Here is a 27,541-nt window from a genome sequence, read left to right on the forward strand (position 1 = left end):
CGATTACTCCGTGTTAACTTCAGCGAAAGCCACCCAGCGACGCGGTCCAAACCAGCTATACCGTCCGTTAGCGATCCCAGCTGTCACGTGTGGACATATTAAAATACATTTTTTAGGATTCGGCTACAGTAACGAGTTATTAACTTCTCCGACCTCGAGTTCAGGGGTGAAAGACTTCACACGCGGCATTTTGTCTACCTAGAAAATAATGGTACATTAAAAAAACTCTGTAAACTGGAAAAAAATACCATACTCTCTTCACTAAGAATAGCAGGATGAAACCGATTCCTTTTAATTCCTTTTAACCGATTTAATTCCGTTCTTCAGCTCGAAGCCGGTGTCTGCTCTTGGCAGAGATGTGGTAGACAGCTGAATCCCCAAACGTGTCCCATTCATTTCAGGAAGGGGTTTAAACTAAGACTACATTTCAGATTAAGGAATAAAAAATACCTTTCCTTTTTTTTCTCCCCAGTTCCCTAGCTTGATTGCTTGACGGCGTACCGGAATGGCAATACTGACAAGCGGACACAGACTGACACTGACAGCTCAACACGCTACATCAACACAGCGGCTAAACACAGGAGACGGGCTTTCTCGTTACGAGAGGGAAAAAAAACGGTTATCGTCCACTTACATCACCGGAAAAAACAAGGTCTCGTATCCTCTTAGGTAGTGAGAGAGGTTTGACTCCACTGATGTTTCATTATCGGGTTTTTTCCATACATTCACTGAATTGTTTATTTTCAGTTCGATGCCGCCTAATTAATTCCAGCTCATCTTAAAGGCGAACCGACTCCTCTGTTCGCCATCTTGGTTGTGATGGCAATCCGAGGCGCGCGGCGGCTTGTGACGGGCTCCGAGTGTGGCGGGAGTCCGCGCGCGGTCCTAGAGGCGACGGGTTGAAGTTCCTCCGTAGTTCGACGTCTTTTTAATCGTCGCGTCGGACAGCGAGTATTGGAGCAACCTTCCGAGTGTCTGACAACTTCCAATAAATCCCAGTGTCTTTCCTCAGCTCCGTTCAAACCCAAATTACTTCGCAGTGGCAAAGTCCCATACGAAAATAAAGGTAAATGGGAACGTCTCTGCAGACACCTGTATAGGTCGTGTATCGTGTTTTGTTTCTTGCACCTTACGGCGGGTTACAGTTCTTTAAAGTGCGGAAAACGAGGAGCGTCTTCGATAGTAGAGCAATAAACCTTTGAAAATCACCATGCCCCTTTGCTGTCAAGCAAGACTACATTCATCATAAAATTAAATTGAGATTTTTTTCTAGACATTTTTCTCTTTTATCGAGTTGCAAAAGGGTATTTTAAATAATTCCAGATTCATTTTTTTCGACAGAAATCAAACACTTGCTACAGTATATATAAGGAGGACAAAAAGGGGAGCCCGACCCAGAAATAAATATAGCTGAATAAATGTAGTCTGAGTGATAGGCAGGACACCACATCTCCATCCAGGGCAGGTCTGTCACCTGGTCTCTAAATAAAAACACATACTGGAAGTTTAACATTAATTGTTTGCTAAATGGAAGAAGCTGCGTGGTCGTCACTAGATATTATTAAAGTATATTGGTACGGGGGAAAAAATAAAGTTTTACAATATTTCGTCTTTGCACTATTTCTTCATGTTCTTGCTTTTCTTTTGCGGTAACAGTGGTGGCTCCCCCGTTAGTGCACACAGTACATCTCCCCAATCTGCACGGACTTTGAGGAAGACATTTATCACGGGGATCGGTGACAGAGGTAGTGATGGCCTTATCAGTGGGGTCTCTGGTTGACAATAAGGAAATAAATCAACACTGCAATCCTGCTCAGTTTCCTGGCTAATTTGTTTCAGATTAGCCAAGAAAATAAGGCGCAGTTTGTGCGGATGGTCCTGTCTCAATCTACTGTAGGTAATGATAATGATGAGACCCTACCTCGGTGCGTCCCAATCAATGTCCCCGTGACTAGCTTTTATCAAAACGGATTCTATTATTATATTAATACTATATTATTATGGTATTATAAATCTCAAAAGAAACAAACTGGGAACACGACGCCATTATTGAGTAGAAAAAGGGTGGATAAACACTCCTAAACTTACAGATGTGTTTGTTCACTGAGGGATTGTGAAGACACTGCAAGGTGTATGAACTGGGCTTTATTATTATATAGTAATAAGCGAGCAGTTTTCCCAGACTCGGTAGTGATGTTCTTGGCTTATTCCTTACTGCTAAAACCATCCCAGGGTGGAAAGGAAATGGAAAACGGCATCACAGTCGTTATCCGTATTGTCCCCGTCGTGTTTTAAATGGAAACACCATCTCCTCGTGTGATCGCCGTTAACACTTGGTCTCTTTCTATGGCTGGTCGCGAGAGGTGACGTACCAGCCGCGCTGAGAGGCCGGAGTCGAGGAAGAACGCGGGCGTGCGGCTCGTGGCACCCCTCAGCGCGGCGCAGATTCTCCACAGCCTCCTTCCTGGTCCAGCGCCAGGACTTGACTGGCACGTGGACTGGCAAAGCATCCTTGCAAACCGCTGAGCCTAGCACACACCTCTAGGGGAGTGACATAGCAAGTCGCTGCCCATCAATATTAGGACGACAAAACACAGATTATTTATGGCAACAGCATGGTGGTAGTGTTCTTTATTTTCAGTTTGATGTTTTGATGACGTGAAATATCATTCTTCCTGATCTCTCCACATACTGTACGACCTGTTGTAGTGTCTCTCCCTCAGACACACTGCCCGGCGCTAGCCGTGGACAGACCCCAGACACCAACAGTGTGCGAGACTGGCTGGGAATTGCAATCAGGTCTGAGGTATACTTATAAAAAAACCCTGAATGAATAGTTTTTGCAAAAATAAAAGTTATTTTGGCAGCATATAATGACTGTTTTATAATTAAGACCATTTGCCGAATTGCTCTGAGGCGCTGAGCTCAACTGCTTGCAACGTCATCACATCCCACCGCTAAAGAAAAACACATCTGTTAACTTTTATGCACGCACTAAAGGACGTAAAGATTTATGACTTATGACCATAATGGCATTCCACATTTCTTTGCATGGTCAACCATAAACGTCACGGAGAAGTAACATTTGGAGCGCTAAATCGACCACGTAATTGCTGCCAGTTTAAAAGTGGAAAAAATATACAGTTTCTCACACAGGACGTCCGTGGGAGTCATCCAGAATTTCCCCGGACCCTCTGCTTCGTGAGTTTCTCAGGGGTCTTGGAGGATGTCTGAAGGGCGTGAGAGGCATCATCAACACTGCCCAGTCACCCTGGTTGAGGTGCAGAACTCTGGGCCTCACGGACCTTTCTGTTAACATCTGCTTTTCAAAGCAGACTTCTAGCAAAGTGCAAACCATATGCGTCCTGTATTTCACAATGCCTTAAGGAATAGGAGGGGTACCGAGATCTGAGCCCGATTTAAGAGCCAAATTAACATGCATATCCTCCATAGATTCCGGATAGAGAAAGACAGCACTTGACGATGTTAAGACGATGGTATCACTGTATGGAGAAAACTACCTTCCTATTTCACTAAGGAGGTTTCCTGAAATCAGGAGCTTTCAGCGTGACGTCTCAGCTCTGCACTTCCTGGCTCTCGTGCGTCAAGCGAGCCAGACGATCCCGGCATGGTGAGGGAATGCTATACTCTGTGAAGAGTTATTTTCCACGCAGCTGTTGGGAAGGGTATCCTTCTCCTTCAGGCTACTACATGTGCTTACGACAGTCACTGTGTAACCCGGCTGACTGGAATGTTAGCTTCTCCATCAAACAGCAAACTGTGCAAACAATTGGTCAAGCCTGCAGTAATAGGTATATACCAAAGCTTTAGAATTTTCTTATACATTTAAAACAGAAGATTAATCACCTTAGCCTCACGGTCCTGCTGTGAACCCAGTGCTGCACAAGAATACACTTCTATTTTTTGATACACAGTCTCCAGCTGGAGGTTCTCAGTGGCAGAGAGGTTACGACTTGGAGCGCAGGGCAGCAATTTCCAGCTCTCTGGCAGAGACAGTACCACCCTGTCCCAAAACGCAAGTCACAAATTGATCCCTGACTGTCTATTAAATGTTAAAGAACCCCTGTGGAGTTCGGCTGCTCTCTTCATGTTCGTGTGGGTTTCCTTCCACAGTCCAAGACACACTGGAGCCTTAAGTGAATTTTGGCAAAAGTGTCCCTGGTGTGTGCTTGTTGCACCAGTTCTGTGCCCTGCGATAGACTGGCAGCCCCTCTAGGCTGTACCCTGCCTTGCGCCTGTTGCTTGCCGAGATAGGCTCCAACTTCCCTGTGACTCCAAACCAGAATAAGCAATTAAGAAATGGATGGATCAAGGTTCTGTGGAGGAAATTTCCTCGAATTTAACAGCAATAGAAGAAAAAAGTATGTGCATTACCAGAGTACCGTGCCTCCCATTTGCTGTAGTAGAGTAATTATTGTCTACAGAAAATAATTTCCCCCTCAAGGCCCATCATTTTCACACTTTTAATATCTTCTGTAGCAGGTGGGATCTGGGATCGTGGCTTCCAATGTACTTTAGAAAATAACTTTTCCAAAGTCCGTTACTTTCCAAAGTCACGAAGAGAAATGTTCACACTAGAGAAGCGGCCTGTTTCTAGTGTCACTGAGCTCTCTCCCCCTCGCTCTCCGAAGAGCAAAATATACAAGTCCTTCACTCTCATAGATCTTCCTATCAGCATCCGCTGCAAAACTCTCCCTCTCCGAATATTTTGTCTGCTCTCTTCAGTTCTGTGAAGAAAAAGAACTGCTGTTTTTTCCTGGGTTTGAACAGAGGTGTCTTTGAAAAAGAGCTGTGAAATTGATTTAATTTACAACGATAGTACCACGCTTTAGATTACATCTCATTCACGGTGGGTTACTGTGTTTATGTACAAGATGGTGTGGACATTTTATGCAATATATACCCGGGATGGAGTGGTGGCTAAGGATCTGTGCCTATGGCTGGAAGGTTGCTGGTTCAAATGCTGCAGCTGGCAGTAGGGGCCCTTAACCCCAACTGCTCCAGGGGCACTGTACTGTACATGTGGACCCTGTGCTCTGACCCCAAGCTTTTGTCTGTGTCTCATAGAGAGCAATCCTAATGCAAGGAACTGTATATGGCTAATAAAGTAATCTTAACCTCTTACCTACCCTGTGTTGTTACCTGTTAAAATAAGTTATATCACCATTTAAAATAGCAAGTAAAAAATTAATTAGAAAATAGAGGATTTTTAAGCACTAACAACAGATGAGGAATATACAGATCATTAATCAAAAAATACTTTGCATCTCATGCAGCAGGAAAAGCACTGAACAATAAAAACTTCCATAGATTATTTCAATTGTTTTTAACCGCATCAGACAACTGAACCCACAACCCTGCTTTCTACAGTCATTTTTTTGTGATTAGCCCCAGTACCTGATATACCAGGCTGTGTTTTTAAGACACTGTAACATTTTCTATTCACGTACAATGACAACCGCAAGGACACATTTCCCACCCTTACAAATAGCTGACCTTATGTGTTGATCAAGTGTCACAACTTGGAAAGAAAGCGGCAAGTCTGCCACCTAGTGGACACGGACAATGTTGACAAAAGCAGCGCTCTTCTCAGCGTGAAGAAGCTGTAGAAAAGCGAAGAGTTCAGTGTGGGGCAGACTTCCAGTGATGGCGGCATCAGACAAGGTAGCACTCTCTATTCTTAAGTGAAATTATTGAGTTATAGCTCCCTTTGTACTTCTGATACTTGTATCAGAAGTACAAAGTTGGGTGATGAAATATTTCTACATACAAAAAACAACATGGACAAAAAAAAGGTAAATACAGACTTTAATATGGACATCACTGAAGCAAATATGCAATTTGTTCATCCACAGCTTAAAGGTTAATTTTGTTATTTGCAGTTTCCCCTCTGTTACGCCAGGGGGATAGCGAACCGAGACCCAAACCTGTCTTGACCTGCTCACACTGAATACTAATGTGCAGAAGCTGCCCACTGTATCCAGACTCCTTCAAACAAAACAGAGATCTACACCATTGGTGGCACTGAGCCAGTCCCCAGTTACATGCTTTCTGTGACCCCAACCCAGCTCACAAAGTCATAGTGATGTCTGCGCTGCAGTCTACCAGCTCGCTGTGCTCATCTCCGCAGGCCGGCACTCCATAAGTTCAAAACACGGTATCTCACAAACAACACACGCTACGTTCAAATCACGCGGAATCGTGATAGAGGCGGTTTCTGGCAGCGGTAAGTGAAATCATGCCTTGCCAGCTGTAAGGTTTCCTCAGCTTTACCTGAGTAAGACGACAGCCAACGGCAACCCTGAGGTGCTGGGAGCTGCTGTGTCTGTATGGCAGGCTGCACACACCCTGCGGCACCTGGGAGGTGACCTGCAAAACAAGGCCGTCTGGCCCATCGGGCTCCTGGGCTCGAAGCCTTTCCAGTGCCAGCCTGCGGCCGGGTCGAGAGCCCGCGGGTCCCGCGCCTCTGCCGGGAGCCCACGCGAGGCCGATGGCGCTGACCTGTGCCTCCAGCCAGCGGGGCGGGAGTGCTTGGAGAGGGCCAGGCTCTTGGCGGTACGGTCCTTCGCGGGCGCGGGAGAGGCAGACGGAAGGCCGGGCTGGCAGTCAGTGTCGCCCTCTCAGTCAGTGTGGCGCTGACGTGAGTGCCTGTCGCCTCTGCCCTCCAAACTCTTTTGTGGCCCCTGGCAGCTGGAGCCCACCTGTGGTGGGGGCCGGGCCTTCTGATATGACTGGTACTGAGTCCAAATTTCCCACTGCTGCTTGGCTTCCGTCTTACCCGCCCTTTGACCTTTGACCTGAACTGGCCAGGTGGGGTGGTAGAGCAGGAGAAGAACCTACAAGGAGAGACAAGGGCCTGTTTCATCAGCAGCTCACCGTCGCTTTCTCCCAGAAACGACACAGCCCCCACGCATGTCACATTGCAATGAGCCCCCCTGCCACACAGGTGGAGAGGTATTTATGACACGAGAGCGTCTAGGGTCTGGTGGCCGGCCCTGGGCATCAAGCCGTGACAGGAGCTCATGCAGAAGTCTGGTATTCACCCAGAGTTGAGAAGGTTAGTCTTAAAAAGATAACCCATTCCAAAGGCAAGTCAATTCTGCTTTTTAAAATTAACAAGATAGTGGAAGAGAAAAACTTTAAGATGTTGTCAGAGTCATCTATGAAGTGTGTGTACAGTTACTCTGCAAGCCAATCCATTCTTTCTTAAAAGCAATCTTCCTTCCTTTAACTTCTTAATTGAAAAAGTTATCCCTTTCTGAAGTACCTTATACAGTGTCTGAAACTGTCTCACTGACGTCTGGGACACTTCCTTTACGTTTAGGGTATCCTTACGTTGTAAGGCTCTGTATTCATTAATACAATCCTGTAAATTCTTCATAAATATTTATCATGATATGGCTATGTAGTCAGTTTTAGTACAACTTTTCTTTCGACTTCATTTGTGTCAGATTTTTTTTTTCACCGCTGGGTTGCGACCGGCGAACTTGAGAACTGACACGGACACAAAATCAGAATATTTTAGGGTCCAATGCTGTCGGAGCAAAAAATGCCGGATGGACGCCGCGTCTTGAAGAGTTTGCATTCCGTTACAGCAGTAACCATCCGGTCAGCACAGGGCAGTGTCACAGAAACCGCTGTGGCTACATAGAGAACTGTAACACACTCGGGTTATGCGCTGGGAACTTCAGGAACAACATCATAGTTAAGACTTTTCTAATGAAGTTTGAGGTTTCCGTGCCAATCTTACTACCGCCTCCTGCTGGATTCATACTTTTTATTTTATACAGGCCTGCTGTTCCTTCTTGCATTAATACAGACCGGGTCATCTTTACAGGCTCCTTGTAGAACTGCGTTCACAGCAGTCGGAGGTCTGTAAGCGTGTTAACCCGGTAGACAGTACAACGAGGACAGAAGACAACGTGAGGGAGTGCAATTAAAAACGGAAAAGACACAAGTTTTACAATCTAAAAGGGAGGATTCGTTCGCATTCCGCTGTTACATACAATGCAGCACCAGGACCGGCGCTACTTCCAGCTGACTGACTTTCTGCAGCTCGGTGTTTGCATCTCAGCGAACCGTCGGGCTGAAGCTAGACCCACCGGAACCCTCCGCTCGAACCCCGCCATCTTCGCACGGTGGGGCTCCCGTTTTTCCAGCCTGATTGGTGCAAAATGGAGTAGAGAGAACCTGCGCCCCCAGTCACAGCTACATCGCCTTTACTGCCATCTGTTGACACGATATTGAATTTACGCTCGTCCAGCAGTCAAGATAAATATATTCAATTTAAACGTTTTTATTTAACAATTTCGCGTATCCTCGATGTGTAAAACGAGGACAACATGCCAGCTATTTTGCTGTGCTGTTATTTAAACAAGTAGGGAAAAAAGTCAGGTTCCACCGAGATTTGAACTCGGATCGCTGGATTCAGAGTCCAGAGTGCTAACCATTACACCATGGAACCTCCTGTACGTAAACCCCCTTGCATGAGCCTAAAACAAGCTGGGCAATGACACCGTCGTTAATTCGTCGTTTTATCTGCCACATCTAGCAATGCACACACCAACGAGATTTACAAAGCACTCAGTAAATACCACTAAACGTTTATAAAGTTGAATCGTTTCAGTACGTATTCGTACGGGAGTATTAGACGTACATGATGCGGACCTGGCAATCTCAGAGAGCTGAATTCACTACATGTCTTCCCTGGCAGCAGATACATACAGTTGCATTAAGGTGCGCGTGTCACATTTGCAGGATGCAAAAACCTGTGTGTGCGTGTTCCTTTAATCAGGAGACACAATCAACGAAGAGATGGTAAACGGGATAGTACGAAATCTCGGGAACGCGGACCGTACCGCACTATCGAAGAGGCACACGCGCCCGGCAGCATTACGTCATAGACTCCAAGGAAACGCTGCGCTCATTTCGTTTAGACGCCTTTGTAGGTTTCAGTAAACCGGACCTGTATCAGAAGGACGTTTAAAGATCGTGGCCCAGAGAGGAGTGACTGCACATACCACCCACCTTTGGAACAGATATGCAATATTTAAGAAACAAATGTTGATCAATGGTGACCCCGCTGTGACCCCGGAAGTGCAGACTTCTTGACTCTTGCAGGTCTCGGGTGGTAATTTGGCTGGAGTGGGCAACACGGTGCGGCTGCCATCCCGTATTTTCATTCTCACTTGGCTCGATTTATTCTGGAATCAAGATGGGAACCCGAGACGACGAATATGACTATTTGTTCAAAGGTAAAGGGAGTGCTACAAAACATCGTTTTCTCTCATTCCGTAATGGTTGATGTTAGCCTGCGCGTTAGTAACATTAGCTGCACTGATCGCACACGGTAAGTGCTCGGCACTGGCTTCATCGGGCTTTTGTGAGGTACCCGAGATATCTGGTCTGCTGCTCTGTGAATAATATTACTATCCATTAAGACCGGGGGACTAATCGTCTGTGCCCGGGCTCTTTTTAGCACACGTATAGCAAAAACAGTCGCTACGGTTGAAAGTTGAGAAATCAAGGCGAAATTACGACATGTTGTTACACTACGTCCGGGGAGCAGAGTCCTAGGTTGCGGTACACCGAGAGGTACCTGAAACAACCTCTTCCCACCTGCCTCTGTCACAGCGGCTGCTGGACGGTAACCGCAGCTGGCGGCGCCATTTCACACCTTAATAATGTGCCCAGACCTGCTGCCTTCACATTGTAACGTGTAAGGAGAAATAAAAGCGTTTGAATACGCTGACAGGATGCTGAACTGCTCTGCTGCAATTAAGCTTTGATATCAGCTCCTTTATTTCTGAAACTGACACTGTTACAAGTTACTGTTTTTTTCTTTGGTGAAGGTTGAGATGTTCAAAGCGATTCGCGTAATTCGGTTTTTGTTTTACGGGGCGACCTCTGTACGTTGTTTTTTTTTTAAGATTCAAGACAGTGTCCGCCCGTCTGTACTCGTTTGTGCAATGTTAACTCGGTACGCCGCCTTAACCAAGACCATAAGACATATTGTAACTTGAGGTTGGTCGGGTTGTTCATGTACGATTGTGTATACTGTCCTTTTCTTCACTATTTACAACAAGACTCTTAAAATGCAAAGCGGCAGTCTTACTCTAGCGAGGAAGCAGAAACCGTTGCTCAATGACATTCTCTGAGAGACACGTAACAGGATTACTGGGTGTGTGTGTTTGTCCGGGACTCGCAGCGGATGAGTCAGGGACGGACATTTGACTGTCCAGGAATCCACTAGCCCAAGTGCGGAAGGAATGCGGACTCTCGGACACCCGCAGACGCTCATCGTTTAGTTTTAAAACGTTACTCACTGTCGTCACTGTGACCCCCTTTTTTGTGTGTGGGGGGGTGATTATCATTTCTTCATGCTCTCTGCCAAGTAGGCATCAATGCTTTAACAGTTTTACTTATTGTGTTTTCATCCGTTTGAAATCGAATACTCTGCCAATTGTTCGTGTTGACCTATGCCGTGGTTGTTTGTCCGAGGAGTTATTTTTGAGCTTAAGGTCTTGGAGTCAACCTCACTTGGAGGTTTGAAGTGAAGCCATTTCACGAGTCTTCCATCACCATAAATTGCAACAGTAGAATGACAACGATCTGTGTGTTTCCCCCCAATTTTTACTTAAGTCTTCACCTCCTCTGATATTTAACTGAAATATCAAGAATGAATTTCGCAACTTCTATATTCGATTAACCTGAGGGTGTAGAGTCTGTTGAAGAAACACAGGCAGCAGGCGGATACAGGCATCTCCCTGTTGATCACCTGCGTTCCACTGTAATGTGTCTTACAGTGATCCTGTGAGCCGGAGCTCGGTGACAACACAGACCTTCTGGAACCTGATAGGCAGTAAGTCCTGATCGTAATGGACAAATCCTAGATTCTTAAAAGAAAAACAACAAGAAACAGGAGAAAGGGGTTGCGGATGGGTTGATGTTTCCACAGCTTCGGAACAAAGGGGTTTATTCATTGTCAGGAAGTATTGCATTGCTCTGTGGAATGCTGTAGCCTGCAGGCTTTGTGTGCTTCAGTGCATCCACCCTGCTACTCAGGCATGAGAATCGCAAGCCATTGCAAACACAGATGCCGTTTGAAATAAGCTTGCATACAAACCCAAATCACTGTAGCATGCACATGTTCTTAGAAAACGTTCGGGGCCTCCGCAAGTCAGCTTTGGCTACTCCACAGGTCTGGCAGAGTCAACAACGGGTCCAAAGGGCTGCTCAGCTAAGTTGCAGCCAGGTCCCAGACTGGAGTGCACTCCCTGCAATTTTAGTCTGTCCCACATGCTGTACCTGCGTGTTTACTCTGAATGTGCACACCCTTCACTTCTGTTTAGCAGCTCTTAACTGCTGTTCACTAAGGTTTAGGTATTCACTTGCAGGACAGTAATAGTGTGTGTTTTAGCCTTGTGGAGTTACTGTACAACTGAAAGGTACTCTACCACTTGCTGAGATTGCTATTTGCTCTTACAGGTGTACTGAGGTTCTTATAGTGCAGTAAAAGCACTAGTGTGCATTTACAGTATCTAGGCTCTTTGTTTAGCAGAATTAAACAGGGCTGAGTTTAGTCTATTTACAGCTGTATCTGTACAACTTTAGAACAATACACAAAGGACTGTCACAGTGTGTTACTATCAGCAGCAGCTGAACTGCTGGGGTTTTATTCAATAGTGCAGTTTATATCGGGAAAGGGAAGTTGACACAAGGGAGCTCCTTGTTCTAGGTGTGTTTTTTGAAATTGCAACTTATGGTTCTTGGGCGCCACAAACAAACACAGCTCAGGCTCTGTCATGGATCCATCCATTGTAAGAAAGAAGCTTACAAGTCCTTGTAAAAGTCATTCAGGAAGCTGGGGCAGCCAGAAAGGACTGCATCCTGGCTGGGACATCAGTCCCCCGCAGGGCTCGTGCACAGGGCCTGTTTATCAACACTAGTTAACTTGGCCAACACATCTCTAGAGGGGAGGGGATACTACCCCCCCAAAGAGAGCCCATGTGGATAATCTGAGAACATGCAAACTCCACACAGATGGACCAGATCCGGGACCCCATGAGCTCTGAGACAGGAGTGCTGACTGCCACCCCATCCTGCCCAATTTCATTCAGTGTTTTTCAATTTAAAATTATTTTTATTGTTGTTCACATGGTGGGGATTACAAAGGTAATCAATGAACACAGCCAAGCATTTAGGTTTTGTTCTGATTTAGTAGGCTTAAGGTTTTAATCAAGCTTGCTAACCATGAAAAGGGGCTTAAGGAGGCATCTTCTAGAAATACAGGGAACATAGTCTGCTAGCCTTGCTAAATAATCTAGTCTACTTAATACTAAGGGATTTTAGCCTTCTACCTGGTAGAAACACTGCTACATTTCTCCAGCAGAGATCTCACGACCTACATAGCGTTCATGTCTTGCAAGAGAGGATTCCTCTTGTGATAAATCAAAGTCGTCCTCTCAGTGCGTGTCAGATGTCTGCATTGCTAGTTGCCTTGGATACATGAGTGCAGTCAAAGATATTGGGAGTGTATAAGGGTGCTGATATAGTCCACTGGTCTTGTTTTTGTTCAAAAACGAAAGCATGTTTTGCCATGTATTGAGTTTTAACATTTTTCATTTTTCATGGGACTGTTTTCTTAGCCGCGGAAACCTAAGTCTTAAGACTTCACATATTTAGAGATAGTTGCACATGCACAGAATACTCCAATAAGGTCAATCATGGGCTGAAAGTCCTTATCAGACGTACAGTACTTTGAAGTAGACTTGAATTACATTCTTTGCATGTGAGTGGAATGTTTATCTTGGCATTCAGGGGTGATTTGGCTAACTGCATACGTGCTGGGTACAATATGAATCACAGCTTTACTCCTCTTCGGCGCTGTGCGTACAGGATGGTCATTTATATGTTTGAAATGACCGAAAAGATAGAACAAATATAGGCTTACGCTAAAAAAAAACCTCCCAAATCTCAAGCAACATAAGTCATTCATTTAAGGGAGCCTTCGTGAAGCGCCAGTGTTTTCATTTTCTGATTTTGAAGTCTAATATTGAAAGAGCGTGTTTGTGAAATGAGCTTCACAAGGGGAGATCGCTACCAGCCTGGCGGGTGGAAACTTCCTCCATAGAGGCTGCTGTGTGTACAGCAAATATTAGTCAGCCCTGCTGCACCGGCGGGCTCACTGTAACCAGTTTAATCACCGGATGCATATTCTGTCATCATCCTTTCTAGGAAATAATGGGCGAAATGTCTCCAGTTGATCTATAATTCATCTCCCCACAACAAGGCAGAGATGTAAGACACATAAGAGACTGATTAGGATCATCATGTCTTGCGTTTGAAGTTCTGCATGTGCTCGTGTTTAATATTGATATAGAAGCTGCGAACGGCTGAGCTGACTCAGAGGAGTCTCTCCCACCAGACTTTTTGCTGCTGCACGGCGTGGAGAGTTTTGATAGCAAAACCATCACGAAGCTACTCCAGGCACACTCAATTATTCATGGAGCTTGTTTACCAGTCGCCTGGAAGATGGGGAGCCTCTGCTTTTGAAGTACTGAATCGCACTAAACATGTCTTTTTATACGCTGAGCGTTCACTCCAGGGGGGCCACTGTGCACGCAGCCCCTGGCGTGAAGTAGGTTTCATTTTGTGCAAAGCGAAAGGGTTCCCAGCGAAATGTCTTTGAGGCTTATACCTTTCAGGAGTGTTGCATCAGGTAGCGGTAGCATCCTGTTAGACAACCTAAGGGAGGACCCCGCCGTGTTTGAGGGAACCCTTACCGAGCCCGTGAGAGAGTACAGTGAGCTGGAACAGCAGTGTGAGGCACTCTGGGTCCCAGTGATCTATCCCTGCGTCTTCTTATCTCTCTGAGAGCTTATTACAAGCTCCTCTACATCGCCCTTCCTCTGCGAGGTCTCCTGCAGGCCGCTTACTGTAAATGCAGCTCTGGACATCACAGCGTGCTCCATTGCACCACCTCTCTACAACATTCTCTAGCACGATTGTCTGTGAGCGCTGCTGCACGTGCATCTATACACTGAGAATGCACTGGTGGGGCCTCTTGGGTAGCTCAACTGGTATGTGCGCTTCGGAACAGGAGCCTGATCTGGTTACTAGCCTGCTGGGACCAGAGGTCCTGAAGTGTTGGTACATGTCGATGGTGCACTGCCGAAGCTGGGATTAGGTGAGGGACATGCCTCTCCTCCAATCAAAGTTGCACCTGCTGCATGGGGCTGTGCTTCCTGTGACATGTTGAAAGGCGATTGGCTCGGAGGTGGGCGGGGCAGTGGAGCCTGCCCACACTTCCTCATTGTCCCCCGTGTGCGATCGCAGGAGACATGTGAGCCGAGCCATGAAAAAACACACACCTGGCTGTTCCAAATTAGCTGGGTGTAACGAAAAAAAATTGGTGATTCAAAACTTGAAAATAAAATGTATTGATACTGAGACCCCAAGTCAAGGAATGCAAACTTCTCTTTGACAGTGTATTGCAGTTATATTAGCATAGACAGTGTAGTGCAAAACCAAGAGGAAAAAAAGGAGGAAGAGAGTTGTACTCCCTTGTTTGCAGCAGACAGGGTCTGAAACGGAGTGTGAGTCTACAGCCGCAGTAACATCTTGATAGCTGAGGTTGGGCTTCAGTGAGTTTGCTCCTCAGAATAGCAGCTCGGAGGGGGCTCACCAGTGGGAGTGGGCCAGCGCTCGCAGGAAGTCTGCAACCCCAGCAGCTGCTGAGCCAGCGACTCGTGAACGGCAGAGTGAAAAACCCACCGCTCTGTAATATTCAAGAGCTGTGGGTCACAAACAACTGGGGGCGGGGCTCGGTCTTTCCGAAACGCTAAGGAGGCCGAAAAATAACATTTCCAGAGCTGTCTGCAGAGCTCATGGGTTTCTGTTTCCTTGTTGCCCGACGACATTTGCGCGTGACTCCCGCTGGCGTGGCCCGCAGGTGCTCCCCGAGACGGCGTGCCCGCCGCGCTCGCTCTGTAGTGCGCCCCAATAACGCCTCGTCTCCGCCGCAGTGGTGCTGATCGGCGACTCCGGCGTGGGCAAGAGCAACCTGCTGTCCCGCTTCACCCGCAACGAGTTCAACCTGGAGAGCAAGAGCACCATCGGCGTGGAGTTCGCCACCCGCAGCATCCAGGTGGACGGCAAGACGGTCAAGGCGCAGATCTGGGACACGGCCGGGCAGGAGCGCTACCGGGCCATCACCTCCGCGTGAGTGTGGCCCACGCTGCCATAGAGGGAAAAATGGATAATGTAGGGAGGAGGACTGCTTGCAGGGTCACCTTTTCCTGCGTGGTATGACCACATTTGACAATCAGCTGTAGCAATAAAACTCAAGGTAGCACTTCATGTAAAAACAACTACATTACAGCTTTCCGAGGCTTGAAATAAACAGCTGGCATCGAGCAGCTTCACCCAATCAGGCCTTGCAGCCGAACGCGCTGTAATAAAAATGTCACCCCAGTCAGCTGCAATCCAGCAGCGTTAGCAGGATTTATGTGAACAAGAGGAAACTGAAAACGGGTTACAGATGAAGAGGAGGAGTCTGGAGCTTTGCCCATTAGACCCATTGATTACTGTGCCAGAATCCAGGAAAAGAAGGTCCCTGTTTAACTGGGTGGGGTAAATGAAAAAGAGCTCAGTTATTGTCACTGTGGTTATTCGGTATTAATCAACAGGGCAGTGTTGATCCAAAGTGTCCCTGGTTTCTGTGCTCCGTAGGTACTACCGGGGGGCCGTGGGCGCCCTGCTGGTGTACGACATCGCCAAGCACCTGACGTACGAGAACGTGGAGCGCTGGCTGAAGGAGCTGCGGGACCACGCCGACAGCAACATCGTCATCATGCTGGTGGGCAACAAGAGCGACCTGCGCCACCTGAGGGCCGTGCCCACAGATGAGGCCCGGGCCTTCGCAGGTGAGGACTGCGGCACGCTGCCCGACCCGGGGCGCCACACACCACACGCACCCTGACCCGGGGCACCACACACCACACGCACCCTGACCCTGGGCAACACACACCACACGCACCCCGACCCGGAGCGACACCAGGGTTACCCCGATATAAGGCGCCACACACACCCTGATCCGGGGTGACACCGGGATGCCACACACTCCCAGCCACCATGGAGACACTAGAGTGACACCAGGACGTCGCTTGCACCCCGACCCAGGGAGACACCAGTCCAACAGTGCGGTGACGCCCACACCTCAACTCGGGGAGACACCCAGATGCCACATGCACCCCTACACCGGGGCAACACCTGGAGGCTACATGCACCCTGACTCTGGGGCAGCACCTGGGGGCCAGGATAGAGAGAGACGCCAGTCTTGGATAGTTAGGGCAAGGCCGGTGCCACACGTGGGTTTGAACCTGGACTTGAGCCGGGTAACTGGAGGAGCATTTCGGACGCAAGTGAGATGAATTCTCTGAGTCATCTGAAAGGGGTCACTGAGCTGTACCCTGAACGTTAATTCTTCACTTTCTTTCTTTTTCTCCTCCCTTCAGAGAAGAACGGGCTGTCCTTCATCGAGACCTCGGCCCTGGACTCCACCAACGTAGAGACGGCTTTCCAGACCATCCTGACAGGTGAGGAGGGAGGGCAATCGGTCTTTCCCACAATCCATTTGAGTCCCGCAACAGGCAAGCGAACTGTGAAGCAGTTCGGACCCTCAGAGGGCCCGGGGTCCCTGGGTGTCCAGTGCCGCAGCGAGAGGGATGCTCTGGGCTGAGGGCCAGAGCTGCAGGATTGACTTATCACAGGCCTGGCCGTGCTGGACTGGAGCCACCAGAGCTGGAGCACCAGGGCCAGCTCAGCCCATTAGAGTCAGTCCTGGCCCGGTTCACCGAGCTCAGAACCAGGGCCTTCCTGCAAAGCACATTTTGTCTTGCTTGAATGTTCAGTTGGATGAAAGAATATCTCGTACAAGAAGAGTCTTTTAAACGTCTGACTGTGAAAGGGGAAAAATCAGATGTAAAATAAAGATGTCTTAATAAAAGTTAAAAAAATCTAATTTAAATAAAATTTGAATTCATTTAAATAAAATTTGAATTCAGTAAAACTAAGATCAGAAACGAGCACTCCAAAAGTGTTTTTGTCCGGATTCTAAATAAGAGAGAGTGAAGAGCTGATGTCACGATGTGCGTTAACTCGTTGAGTGCTGGCTGGGCTGGGTTGACCTGTCCTCTCTCCCCCTCCCCCTGCAGAAATCTATCGCATCGTGTCTCAGAAACAGATGACGGACCGGCGGGAGAACGACATGTCTCCTAGCAACAACGTGGTGTCCATCCATGTGCCGCCCACCACTGAAAACAAACCAAAGACGCAGTGCTGTCAGAGCATCTAGCAGCTCCCTGCCCCGCGCAGCTGCCTCCTGCGTACAGGTCCCCTCCTGTATAAAAGCCTACTGTGGTCCTGGGTCTAGCCGGCAGAAGCTCTGGGCCAGAGCCGTGTGAGCAGGGGTCATCAGAGAGAAGCAAGCTGTGTCACCATGGTAGACTTTTATATAGGCAAGCCCGCAGTATCAACGATCCAACTCTCAGATCGTCATGGAAAAGTCTTAATGTCTCATTTTGGGGTTTCTGTTTGTTCGGCCTGTGATTTTTATTTTTATATTTTACTGTGCATCACGTGTTTTCCACATGCTGTATTTGTTTACGGGATGCTCTCCAGACCCCCTGGCTTTCGGAGCCTGTGAAACCTGCGCGCTGCCCGGGTTCGGAGAAGAGAGGAACACGGTGTGATCGTTTCCTCGCTGCTGGCTAACGTGTGGCATGCAAGGACAGAGGCAGACTGGCCTTGTAACCCGCTGTGGCAAGACCACGCATTCTCTTGCATTATAGCATCAAAGGTTTGGTTCCCTTTTGTTTGTCCGCAGCAGAATACTCCCGGCTGTGCACGGGGTGCCCCTGTGTGCGCCGTGAATCGGACTGTTCCCACCTTGTGAGTGCAGCAGCTATCAAAGACAGGCTGAACGTTAGCCCAGCAGTACAGTCCATGCTTGTGTGCTTTATCTGCGAGCTCTGTCGGTCACAGAGGACATTGCCTATGCACATGAATACTGTATCAAGGGTTTGGTCTGGGTCCAAGAGTATATAGTCATATCACATTACTTGCAGCTGAGAGAAGCCAAACTGCTGAGCTTGAACTAGGTAAGCCTTGTGAATAAACCTGTAGATCTTTCATGTACAGTATGGAATAATGTTTCATGAGAACAGTGCATTTATTTGATGTTAACATCTTGTTCTGGCAGTATGGTCGTCCTGTGAATAAATCTAACATTTGTGGGTATTTATTTGTTCATTGGGTGTGAGGGAGTCCCAGTGAGGAGAAACCAGTTGTAGTTGTACTCCATTGTGCCAGGAGATGAGCGACCAGTGTTGGGGGCTGGTGTTGTGGTTGCCTTGTGGTGGTCGCTCAGTCCTGTTTCTTGGCGTAGTTCCTCTGGGCCCTCATAGCCCTCATAGGACAGTTGTAATATTGGATCTGAAATGCTCTGAACAAGCTCCAGTACTGTATGCCAGGGCCTGTGTGGAGTTCAGGTGATCTGCGTCTTGCTGTGGTCCCCTGCCCTCTCTTCTGTGTAGTGACCCACAGACTCTCAGATGGTCAGATAGGTTTGACCTTCTGACATGCTGCCCCGTCCTTAAAACCGAACCCTTTCTATGACACTGTTGTATGACAGGCAGGAGCATGGGGGGAATTTCATGTACAAAGGTAACTTTGCCAGTCGGAGTCAATTTAAAGTTGTTCTCTGGTGGCAGGTGCACCAGCCGAAGGGCCTGTGTTAAAAGTGAATTAGTCACAGGTGACTGTTTCACTCTGTAATGACCTGAGTCTGTTCACAGCAGCGTGATTCCTGCCATGTGTTCTGTCCTGAGAAACAGCGCGAGTTTCAGAATGATGCTTCTTTATGACATGAGTGCTGTTTTTACAGTATCTGTTTAGGTCTCGACCTTTTGGGGTTCCGATAAATTAGAAACATCCGGGAGTTTCATACAAGGGTTACCAAGCAAGTACCTGCAACACTATCACAGAGCAAAAATTCAATTGTATGAAACGTGATTTCCCTTAAATTATATGTCTACAAGGACTAGTATGAATATATTAGTTTTAGTAAATACTTTAATTGTTAGGATCCCTAAATGGTTTAATCAGTTTTCTAGAAGTTTGCATCCTAAAGAGGGCCATTTAAAAGATTTCTAACTGTAAACATGCCTGTCGTTGTGGAAACTGTAGTCACTTTTTTTCCTTTCTGGGAGAATTAAACTGTATCATAGAATGTGCCCTTGGTTTGACTTTCTTGTTCAGCGGTTAAGCAAACATTTGAGGAAGAAAGGAACTCTGTTGGAGCAGCCTAATCTACATCTGTGTACAGATCAGCACTCTGCAGCTGCTGCTCAGTTTCTTTCGTGGGCATGTATATTCTGCTGAATGTTTTTATAGTTAGATTGCAAAAGTGGTCACAAAGTCTCACCCTGTGATACGTTTGGTCCTATCAGGTGCAAATACAGTAGGTACACTTAATCTCTGACTGGCACCTCTTTTTATTTTTAAAATACCCCCCTAGTTTTGCTTGGGTGCTCCTATGTCCTGTCAGTCTGGCCTGCAGTGCTTATGATGTGCGGTAACAGAGGGCACTGCTCTTGCAGATCTGTTGTAAGGTTTTTTGTGCAAAATTGATTATACCTTTTTTTTTCCTTGTACTTTTAGAGAGGAATCTGTTCATACAGAACATTACCTTCCTTTCATTCCAGGTGTCTTATATGCATGTGCTGTGATTCTCTTTATTTGATTTTTAAGATGATTTTAAAAATTGCATTCTAATCACTTAAATTAAAATGGAAAAAAATATTAAAAGGGGGATTATGACTCCAGACTAAAAAGTAATGTGTGTGTGCAGTGCGTTATGTCAAGTCTTTGATTACATTTAGGTCTTTCTGAAAACTTGAAGTTCTGTGAAGATGTTTCAGTTAACTGAATAATTGGGTCACATTAACAATGATGAACAATTTCAGCGTCTAACAAAGACTTTTACCCAAGACTGACCCATTAAGACAGTCTTCCGAAAAGCCTGTCGCTACAAAAGAAGGGAGAATAAAAACACAGACCAGTCGCTTCCAGGCAAAAGAAAGCATTCCACATTACTGCCCTGAGCTATTGTCACTTTATTGTGTATTTTATTAAAGAAAACATCAAGCAGCATTTTGGTAATGACTTCCTTTCCATTTCAGAGCCAGTGGAACCAGGATTCGCACACAAACAGAGCGCTTCAGCCACTGAGCACAATCCATACTGAATGATTGTCATTGAGTTATTGCTTTTTGATTAGGTGTAATGCAACCCAAATCTTGACCTTATAAAACAAGATTTCTGATTGACATTTCGCTGGTATCGCTTCTATTATATGATTAGTACAGGACAGCTGAGTTCATCAGGAAGTTGGCTGTGCTACAGTGTCTCGTAATGGTTTGCTATGGATCTCGGAGGACAGGTGACGCATCAGAGAAGCCTACTCATTACGACAGGCTGGCTGGCACCTCAGCCGGCAGAGCAGGAATCCCCCCACTGATGCTGACAACAGGCCTCTTGCTGAGCACGTGACACTTGCTAACGCAGCTGTGCTGTCCTTCATGTCCGGTGTCTACACGTGGAGTACTGTACTTAGTTTGGTCATGCTTGCTTTTTTTTTTTCCTCCATTGTATTTAGCTTTTTAGTAACAAAATTCACTAACACTACTATTAATAAATTAATACAGTACATAAATAAAAAAACAAATAGTTCAAGATAAAGACCAATACCATGTGGTCTTCAATATGTCAAAGAAATAAGCAGTAGTCTTAACTGGCTATGTTCAGTAGATTGAAAAAGGAGTATACAGAACTCTTGCTACTTCAGTTGCACTTAACCATGCTCAAGCACCAGTGACTGGGGGCACTACTAAGAAAGGGAGCGTGGAGGGGTGAAGGGAAATACCACAGCGGCTCCTGTCCATGGCTGCGGTACAGTTCCAGCTGCTGGTCCTGGAGGGCTGTGGAGTTTTCCAGTTTCCATTACGATGGAAGGACTGCCCTAGGGAGCACTGTCTGCAGGTGGAATCACCCAGCAAATCTAAAAGACACCCGCCTTGCAGGACCACCGGGAGAGGGCCAGTTCAGTCCTGGAACTACTTTCAAGATGAAGGGTAAAAGAGATGAAAAGTTGAAAACACCCGAACGATTCTGGCAGACTTTTCATTTTATACATCGTTTTTATAGGTGTAGATAAAAATTGACAGGCGCTTTGTATCACGCTTTGCTAGGGAGGGTTTTTTTTCCCCATTTGTTGAAACTGCCCTTCTCTATCACAGAGGGAAGTTCATTATTTCCCTCTCTGCCCTTCTCATTGTCCCCATTCAAAATATTTCTTCAAACAGTTTTGTAGCTGAATACAGGAACACTTCATAGTCTGTTGTTCTGTTGAACATACGGATTTCTTTTTATAAAAAAAGGTTACACAGCTGGTTTTTCTGAGTTGTGGCTCCCAGTTTGAACGAAGAGTCCCATCTCTAGTGATCTGACCTGACAGCTTTCTTTACAGATCTCTGTAAAAAAAGCTCTAAATGGTGAAACAGAAAGAATGTAACATGAAGGCATGTCTCTTGTCAGGCGTTTGACAGTAAAAAGTCATCATGCAGCCGCAGAGAGAGAGAGAGAGAGAGCACTGCAGCTCTCTGCACCATGTAGTTCTACTTCAGTGTTATGTCTTTTCTTTTCGCAGGCAGCTGCTGCTTCCTCACTCAGCGCTGCCTGCAGCTGACGTGAAGAGATTGTCTGATGGCAGAACAGCTGGCATTCCCTGAGCCGCCCTCTAGGACTGCTCGCTGGGCTGTGCGTCCAGAGGTGGCGCTGTGTGCACGGGGCTGTGCCGCATGGGCAGGAGGTCGTAGTGGCTGGGGATGTGGCTGTTCCTGGGCAAGTCGTAGGGGTTCTGGACATAACTGGGGGTGACCCCACTGGCCCCCTGCAGCACACTGACGGTGGGCTCTGGCAGAGAGGAAGACACAGAACAATAAGGAAAGATCAGTGTAAAAAATGCATTTTATGTGCAACAGTGGCCAGAAATAGACCGTCTTCTACAGACACATGAATGGTGGTATCAGTGGGCAAGATAAGTCCATGCAAGAGCCCTTTTCACCCTTACAGTATACAACACAGTGTTAGGCAGGGTGACACCCGCCTGCTCAGTCTGCTCCCCCACTCACCCACTTCATAGACGTTCCTGGTGGCGGCAGGGGTGGGGACAGTGGGGGTGCAGTAGGGCAGGTCGCGGTGCGCGGGGGACTTCATCTCCACATAGCTGCTCTCGTGCTTGCAGGCCAGGCCCGGGGGGTCCTTGATGGTGGCGTAGGGGTTCTCACTGCTGTTCAGGGAGCAGGTGCTGGAGCTGCACACGGAGCCCTTCATGTAGTCTGACAACAACAAAAACACACTACACGTTTCTATATGCTACACCATATATGGTACAGTACATGCTTCTTCTCACCATCATCTGCTGTACATACTGTACTGTATTACAGCCTGAACATGTTTTTTCCTTGCAACTGGTTTTTATTGTCAGGCGTTTGTTCTGGAAATGAAAGAGAAATACCATGTCAGTCATTTTGAAACAGGATCAGAATTTTGACATGACCGAGTTGATACACATTCCCTCCCCGGGGTTAAATGATAAGACTGCGTCACCTTGGATATGCATTAAACAGGAAAGATTGTTTGCACGTAAAAAAGGTCTGTCCATCTCTAATAGAAAAAAAACACATCTTTGCACGATGTTCTGGAGTGAACAAGAGGCAGTGAAAGCAGTACTGGAACAGAGTGGTTGGATCTCTCTGTCTCAGGACCTAGAGGAATTAGTAACACACAAGGCTGGGAGATGTGTAGACAGGAAAACACTCAGCATGCACTTTCTCCCTTTTTCTGGGTGACGAATTTCCTGCAAAGACAGAGACACGTTAACACCACAGTCAGCACCATCACTCACAACAATGAGCTCACGATTCAGTATCGTAACACACATGAAAATCAGGCACGTTTGCCTTTACAGAGAACAAGGTAGATGCAAGGTGACATGCACTGTACAAATAAGGTGATGCTGCAGTGGCAGAGAGTGGGAGCCCGCTCATGGTCAACTGGACATGCCCCCTTCAGACAGGGCTCGTTCATCTTCACGGCCTCTCTACAGTTAAAACAGGGAACATGCAGGCAGACCTGTAGGCCTGTCCTGGGATAATGGGATCCTGGCAGAACAGTGCCTTACCAGCACTTTGTTCTGATGCAATTGGTAAAGATCTCTACAGTGAAATTCTGAAAAGTAAAGAAAATAATATTTCTCTTCTTCAAACCATTGTTAACTGTTAGAAAATGAATCTCTAAAGATTTAACATTTGAAAGTGGGATGAATTTAATGAAAAGCTGTGAAATTCACGTTGTGTCGCTGAAGTGCTCTTGACTGGCTGTGAGCAAGTTCCAAAGGTCACTGGTACGTAAAAGCATGCTATTAAAGACTTCAGGGCAGCAAACAAAGTCTCAGATGCCAGTTCTTGCAGCTCATGCATAATTTATGAGGGAGGGTGAGTTTTGATAACGAGGGTAAAACTCATAACTGTCAGCATGAAGGGGTATTTGAGATGGCAGCCTCTCAGAGCCAGCGAAGTGACTGCTCTCCAGCCCCATCTGTGTTGACTGCTCAGGCTGAGAGGGTGCAAGGAACTTTATCTGTATCGTCATGTGTGGTGTGTGTGATTCTGTGAGAGTACCGTATGTGAGTGCTGTGTGTATGCAAGGGGCACGTTTGAATATCAGTTTGTATCAGTGCATTCTGTGCATTCTGCACTGCCTTTCCTGTGAGGATACACTAACTGGCGTTCCCCGTGCCTAAGAGGCTAGAAAAGAAGAAATGACCAAGTTAATCTGGAGATAGGAAGACCGTCATTGATCCACGGTCCTCCATTCTCCTTGTATTAATGAAATGGAAAAGAGTGTGGGCGGAGAACAGGGGGAGGCGATTATTGTAAACAGAACCTGCGATGAAAATGGAAAGCCAGGGTGAGCCTTCAGATGCACTGTGTGGGGACTGGCAGTGAGATGGAGTGCAGCGGAGTGGCTTGGAGAGACTGATGGTTTGGGACACGCTGTGCTGTAATACTATACCTTTGAAACTCTGCTCTACAATGTAAGTGTTGTGATGTCTGTCCAGGCCATAAGCACCTACAGGGAGAGGGTCAAAATGCCATGTTATTGTCTGTCCGGTAGTGTTCAGCACCATGAGAGCCAGGGGATCCCTTCTGATGTCAGTCCTGCACTCCTCTGTCTAATGATCTGGAACCCCGCTCTCCCGACGCGGGCACTCGCTCTGGAACCCCGCTCTCCCAACGCAGGCGCTCGCTCTGGAACCCCGCTCTCCCAACGCAGGCGCTCGCTCTGGAACCCTGCTCTCCCGCCACAGGCACTTGCTCTGGAACCCTGCTCTCCCGCCACAGGCATTCGCTCTGGAACCCCTTTCTCCCCATGCAGGCGCTTGCTCTGGAACCCTGCTCTCCCAACGCAGGCGCTCGCTCTGGAACCCCGCTGTCCCCATGCAGGTGCTCGATCTGGAACCCCACTCTCCCGACGCAGGCACTTGCTCTGGAACCCTGCTCTCCCGCCACAGGCATTCGCTCTGGAACCCCTTTCTCCCCATGCAGGTGCTCGATCTGGAACCCCGCTCTCCCAACGCAGGCGCTCGCTCTGGAACCCTGCTCTCCCGCCACAGGCATTCGCTCTGGAACCCCGTTATCCCCGTGCAGGTGCTCGATCTGGAACCCTGCTCTCCCGCCACAGGCATTCGCTCTGGAACCCCGTTATCCCCGTGCAGGTGCTCGATCTGGAACCCCGCTCTCCCAACGCAGGCGCTCGCTCTGGAACCCTGCTCTCCCGCCACAGGCATTCGCTCTGGAACCCCGTTATCCCCGTGCAGGTGCTCGATCTGGAACCCCGCTCTCTCAATGCAGGCCCTCGCTCTGGAACCCGGCTATCCCGACGCAGGCGCTCGCTCTGGAACTTAGGTCAGATCCTTGGAGCTCTGGATCGTTACTGGAGTGGATCACCCACACCTCCACACCTCTACAGCTATAGCCACCGACAGGCTCACAACAAAGTGGCCAAAAACTGGGAGAATGAACTGAAAAGTTTTAATGTTTTATTGTGGTAACATACTTAGTGTCAGAGCTTTTTTTCTCAGTATTTCCCATATTCTCTAATCTTCTGTATTTATAAATACAAATAATGAAGGGATTGTAGACATTAAAAGGTACAGGTTATATAGCAAGAGAATGTTAGTGCAGAGAAGAAGAAGAAATACTTTAATATCTTATTTAATAGTGTTTAGGAATTGCAGATTTTATCTGACCGCAGAATAGGCAGAAAAAGTCTTGAGGACTTATCCCACTAATTAAGCTTATTTTATCTCATCTCTTTTGATTTGGCTTTTCCCTCGTTACATGCCTGCGCTCCAGCTCTGCAGGGGGTGAGGCTACCAAAGACAGTCGTTGTTAAGAGCTTCAGGAGTAACATGATCAATGCTGAGCTACACAACTCATTTGTGCTTTCCCTCTCTTTTATACGACAGGTTTCACAGGCTTGTGAATGTTTTATACTGGCCCGTCATTTCAAGAGTCGCACATGAAAAAAAGACAAAAAACTAATTAATTCTATCAGTCAGAACAAAAAAGGCCTCTGGGGGTTTTGCATAGCGCTTGAGCTGCGGCAGACCATTTCAAAACGTTATCAGTTCTTTTGCATATTTTTTGGCATTTGTGCCCATCCTCCTCACAGCTTTCCCCTGACCTGTGCTCTACTCCTGTCTGTAGAACAATACTCCGAGAACAGAAATAATTTCCCATCAGAAATAAGAGCCCTGAATTCAGCAAGCACGGGAGCCACAGACTGTCTGTCTCTTTGTCACACAACGCCACCCTGAAGGGCCAGCGCAGACCGGAACTCCCTTTCCTGCGGTCAAGCAGGTTCAAGTCAAATCTACAACAAATAAATACCTATTTAAACTAATTCATCTGTCTAAGTGACTGATAAATGCACCGTACTTCTATTTTTCTGGCCTCCACAATGTGCTGCCAAGTCTGGACCTCTTAATGTTCAGAAAACACTTTTGCTCTGGATCAATGACTTTTTTTGAAGCAGTCAGCTGCTGTCCCTGCAGTTCCTCCTAATGAGCTAATAATGGCCAAGTTTCATCTCCGCCCCCGTCTTATCTATCCTGCTGAAATTCTTCATTAATGCAAAAAGGGATAAAATTAGTCTATCGCACAGTGGTACCATTGATACCGAAGACCGACTCTGCAAGACTTATCAACTCAAACAGGCTGCTTCCCCTGCACTGCACTGACAGGCATTTAAAAGGTGTTACATGTAGCTTGTGCTCAGAGACCTTCACAAAAAACCCACAGAACATGAAGTTTCACTTCACATCACATCTTATGTTGTTATGCTTCATTAAAAGAAGCTGAGCAAGCAAACACATCTAAAAGAAAAATCTTATTAATTACAGCTGCTGTCATTAAAAAGCCATTAACAGAACATTTAAAACCCAAACCAGAGCACAAGAGGAGAAGGTGTATTAACCAGTGGTTGCCAGGCGCGTGTGCGCAGGCTGGGGCAGCGGCACTGACCTAAATCGTTGAGGTTGCAGTACGGTCTCCAGTCAGCACTCTCTCCCCCTGGCTTCTTGTTCTTCAGCTGTGGAAGAGAGAGGAGTGAGGGGGGCAGCATGGAGAGACACAGCTCCAGTCTCAGGGGGATCTGGAATACACTTCAGCACTGCACCAGCCCTCACGAAACAACACCATTTCTTCACTAAGAACACTTACAGTCATCACAAAATGGAGATGACACCAGAAATAGTTATTTTTATATGGCAATCCTGATATTTGAATGATTGATTGCGTTAACTACATGCATATACTGTACATACATCTGCACAGAGCAATGCTGCATGTGGGATGTGCCAGCAGGGCACTAACTCTCCATGATGCAGTTTGTCAACTTGACCACCAGAGGGCAGATATGTTCAAAATAACAACAACAACAACAATAATAAAAATAAATCAATATATTATAATATTATACAAATGTTATATATTAAATTAGTAGTAGTAAGTATAAATCTAATCACAATTCATTATTTATATGCCAATTACCTTGGCAGAGGAGCTGGAGTCCAGGTCATTGGAGAGGCGGGAGGCCGTGCCACACTGTGCCAGGGTGTGGTAGCTGGGGTTGGAGAAACAGTGGCCACTGCCACTGCTGTGAGAGGTGTCTGAGGAGAGAGCAAGTCAGCACAGTAGGGGAAAACACACACACACTGTCTCCCTCCCTGGAGGAAGGTCTCATTCTGCTGTATGAGCAACAGCCAGAGCAGCTTTCAATTTCATGAGTGAACACATCAATCTGTGCAAGAAAACACCATTGACTGTTACAC

General features: G+C 47.0%; 4 protein-coding genes, 1 long non-coding RNA gene and 1 other non-coding gene across 15 annotated transcripts in view; 2 read left to right on the forward strand and 4 right to left on the reverse strand.

Annotated features, from left to right (window-relative positions):
- The window catches only part of dennd4a (DENN/MADD domain containing 4A), a 52,840-nt gene extending 51,995 nt beyond the window's left edge, over positions 1 to 845 (reverse strand). For 4 of the 6 annotated variants that reach the window (XM_015343234.2, XM_015343232.2, XM_015343233.2 and 1 more), the window contains exon 1: positions 635 to 844. The gene's annotated coding sequence lies outside the window, so the exon portion shown is untranslated. Of the gene's footprint in view, positions 1 to 634 lie in introns of all 6 variants that reach the window. The other 2 variants (XM_015343225.2, XM_015343230.2) reach the window with 1 other exon arrangement.
- strc1 (stereocilin 1) overlaps positions 1 to 14,231 on the forward strand; it is a 405,552-nt gene extending 391,321 nt beyond the window's left edge. The window contains exon 27 of the mRNA XM_069190556.1: positions 14,210 to 14,231. The gene's annotated coding sequence lies outside the window, so the exon portion shown is untranslated. The remainder of the gene's footprint in view (positions 1 to 14,209) is intronic.
- Positions 5,813 to 8,233, reverse strand: LOC138239153 (uncharacterized). The gene is made up of 2 exons (XR_011189579.1): positions 8,028 to 8,233; positions 5,813 to 6,857 (listed from the first exon to the last, which is right to left on the reverse strand). It is a non-coding gene; the product is annotated as an uncharacterized lncRNA (long non-coding RNA).
- On the reverse strand, positions 8,414 to 8,485 carry trnaq-cug (transfer RNA glutamine (anticodon CUG)). Its single transcript has one exon. It is a non-coding gene; the product is annotated as a tRNA-Gln (tRNA).
- Positions 8,896 to 19,316, forward strand: rab11a (RAB11a, member RAS oncogene family). 2 transcript variants are annotated; one of them, XM_006628732.3, is made up of 5 exons: positions 8,896 to 9,275; positions 15,048 to 15,243; positions 15,754 to 15,947; positions 16,539 to 16,619; positions 17,238 to 19,316. In XM_006628732.3, the coding sequence occupies exons 1-5, from the start codon at positions 9,236 to 9,238 to the stop codon at positions 17,375 to 17,377; spliced, it is 651 nt and encodes a 216-aa protein (XP_006628795.2). In that variant the 5' UTR covers positions 8,896 to 9,235; the 3' UTR covers positions 17,378 to 19,316. The 2 variants fall into 2 exon arrangements, with proteins under 2 accessions (XP_006628795.2, XP_069046663.1); XM_069190562.1 differs by lacking the exon at positions 8,896 to 9,275 and adding an exon at positions 9,293 to 9,370.
- Positions 19,317 to 20,174: 858 nt separating this feature from the next.
- The window catches only part of megf11 (multiple EGF-like-domains 11), an 87,057-nt gene continuing 79,690 nt past the window's right edge, over positions 20,175 to 27,541 (reverse strand). For 2 of the 4 annotated variants that reach the window (XM_069190559.1, XM_069190558.1), the window contains 5 exons: positions 27,261 to 27,379; positions 26,733 to 26,799; positions 24,220 to 24,276; positions 22,275 to 22,481; positions 20,175 to 22,056 (listed from right to left, as the gene is read on the reverse strand). In XM_069190559.1, coding sequence (XP_069046660.1) covers positions 21,881 to 22,056; positions 22,275 to 22,481; positions 24,220 to 24,276; positions 26,733 to 26,799; positions 27,261 to 27,379 — 626 coding nt within the window. In that variant the 3' untranslated portion in view covers positions 20,175 to 21,880. The remainder of the gene's footprint in view (positions 22,057 to 22,274; positions 22,482 to 24,219; positions 24,277 to 26,732; positions 26,800 to 27,260; positions 27,380 to 27,541) is intronic. The other 2 variants (XM_069190560.1, XM_069190561.1) reach the window with 2 other exon arrangements.

Source organism: Lepisosteus oculatus, chromosome 5, assembly GCF_040954835.1.
Source record: "Lepisosteus oculatus isolate fLepOcu1 chromosome 5, fLepOcu1.hap2, whole genome shotgun sequence".
In the NCBI taxonomy this organism is placed as follows: Eukaryota; Metazoa; Chordata; class Actinopteri; order Semionotiformes; family Lepisosteidae; genus Lepisosteus; species Lepisosteus oculatus.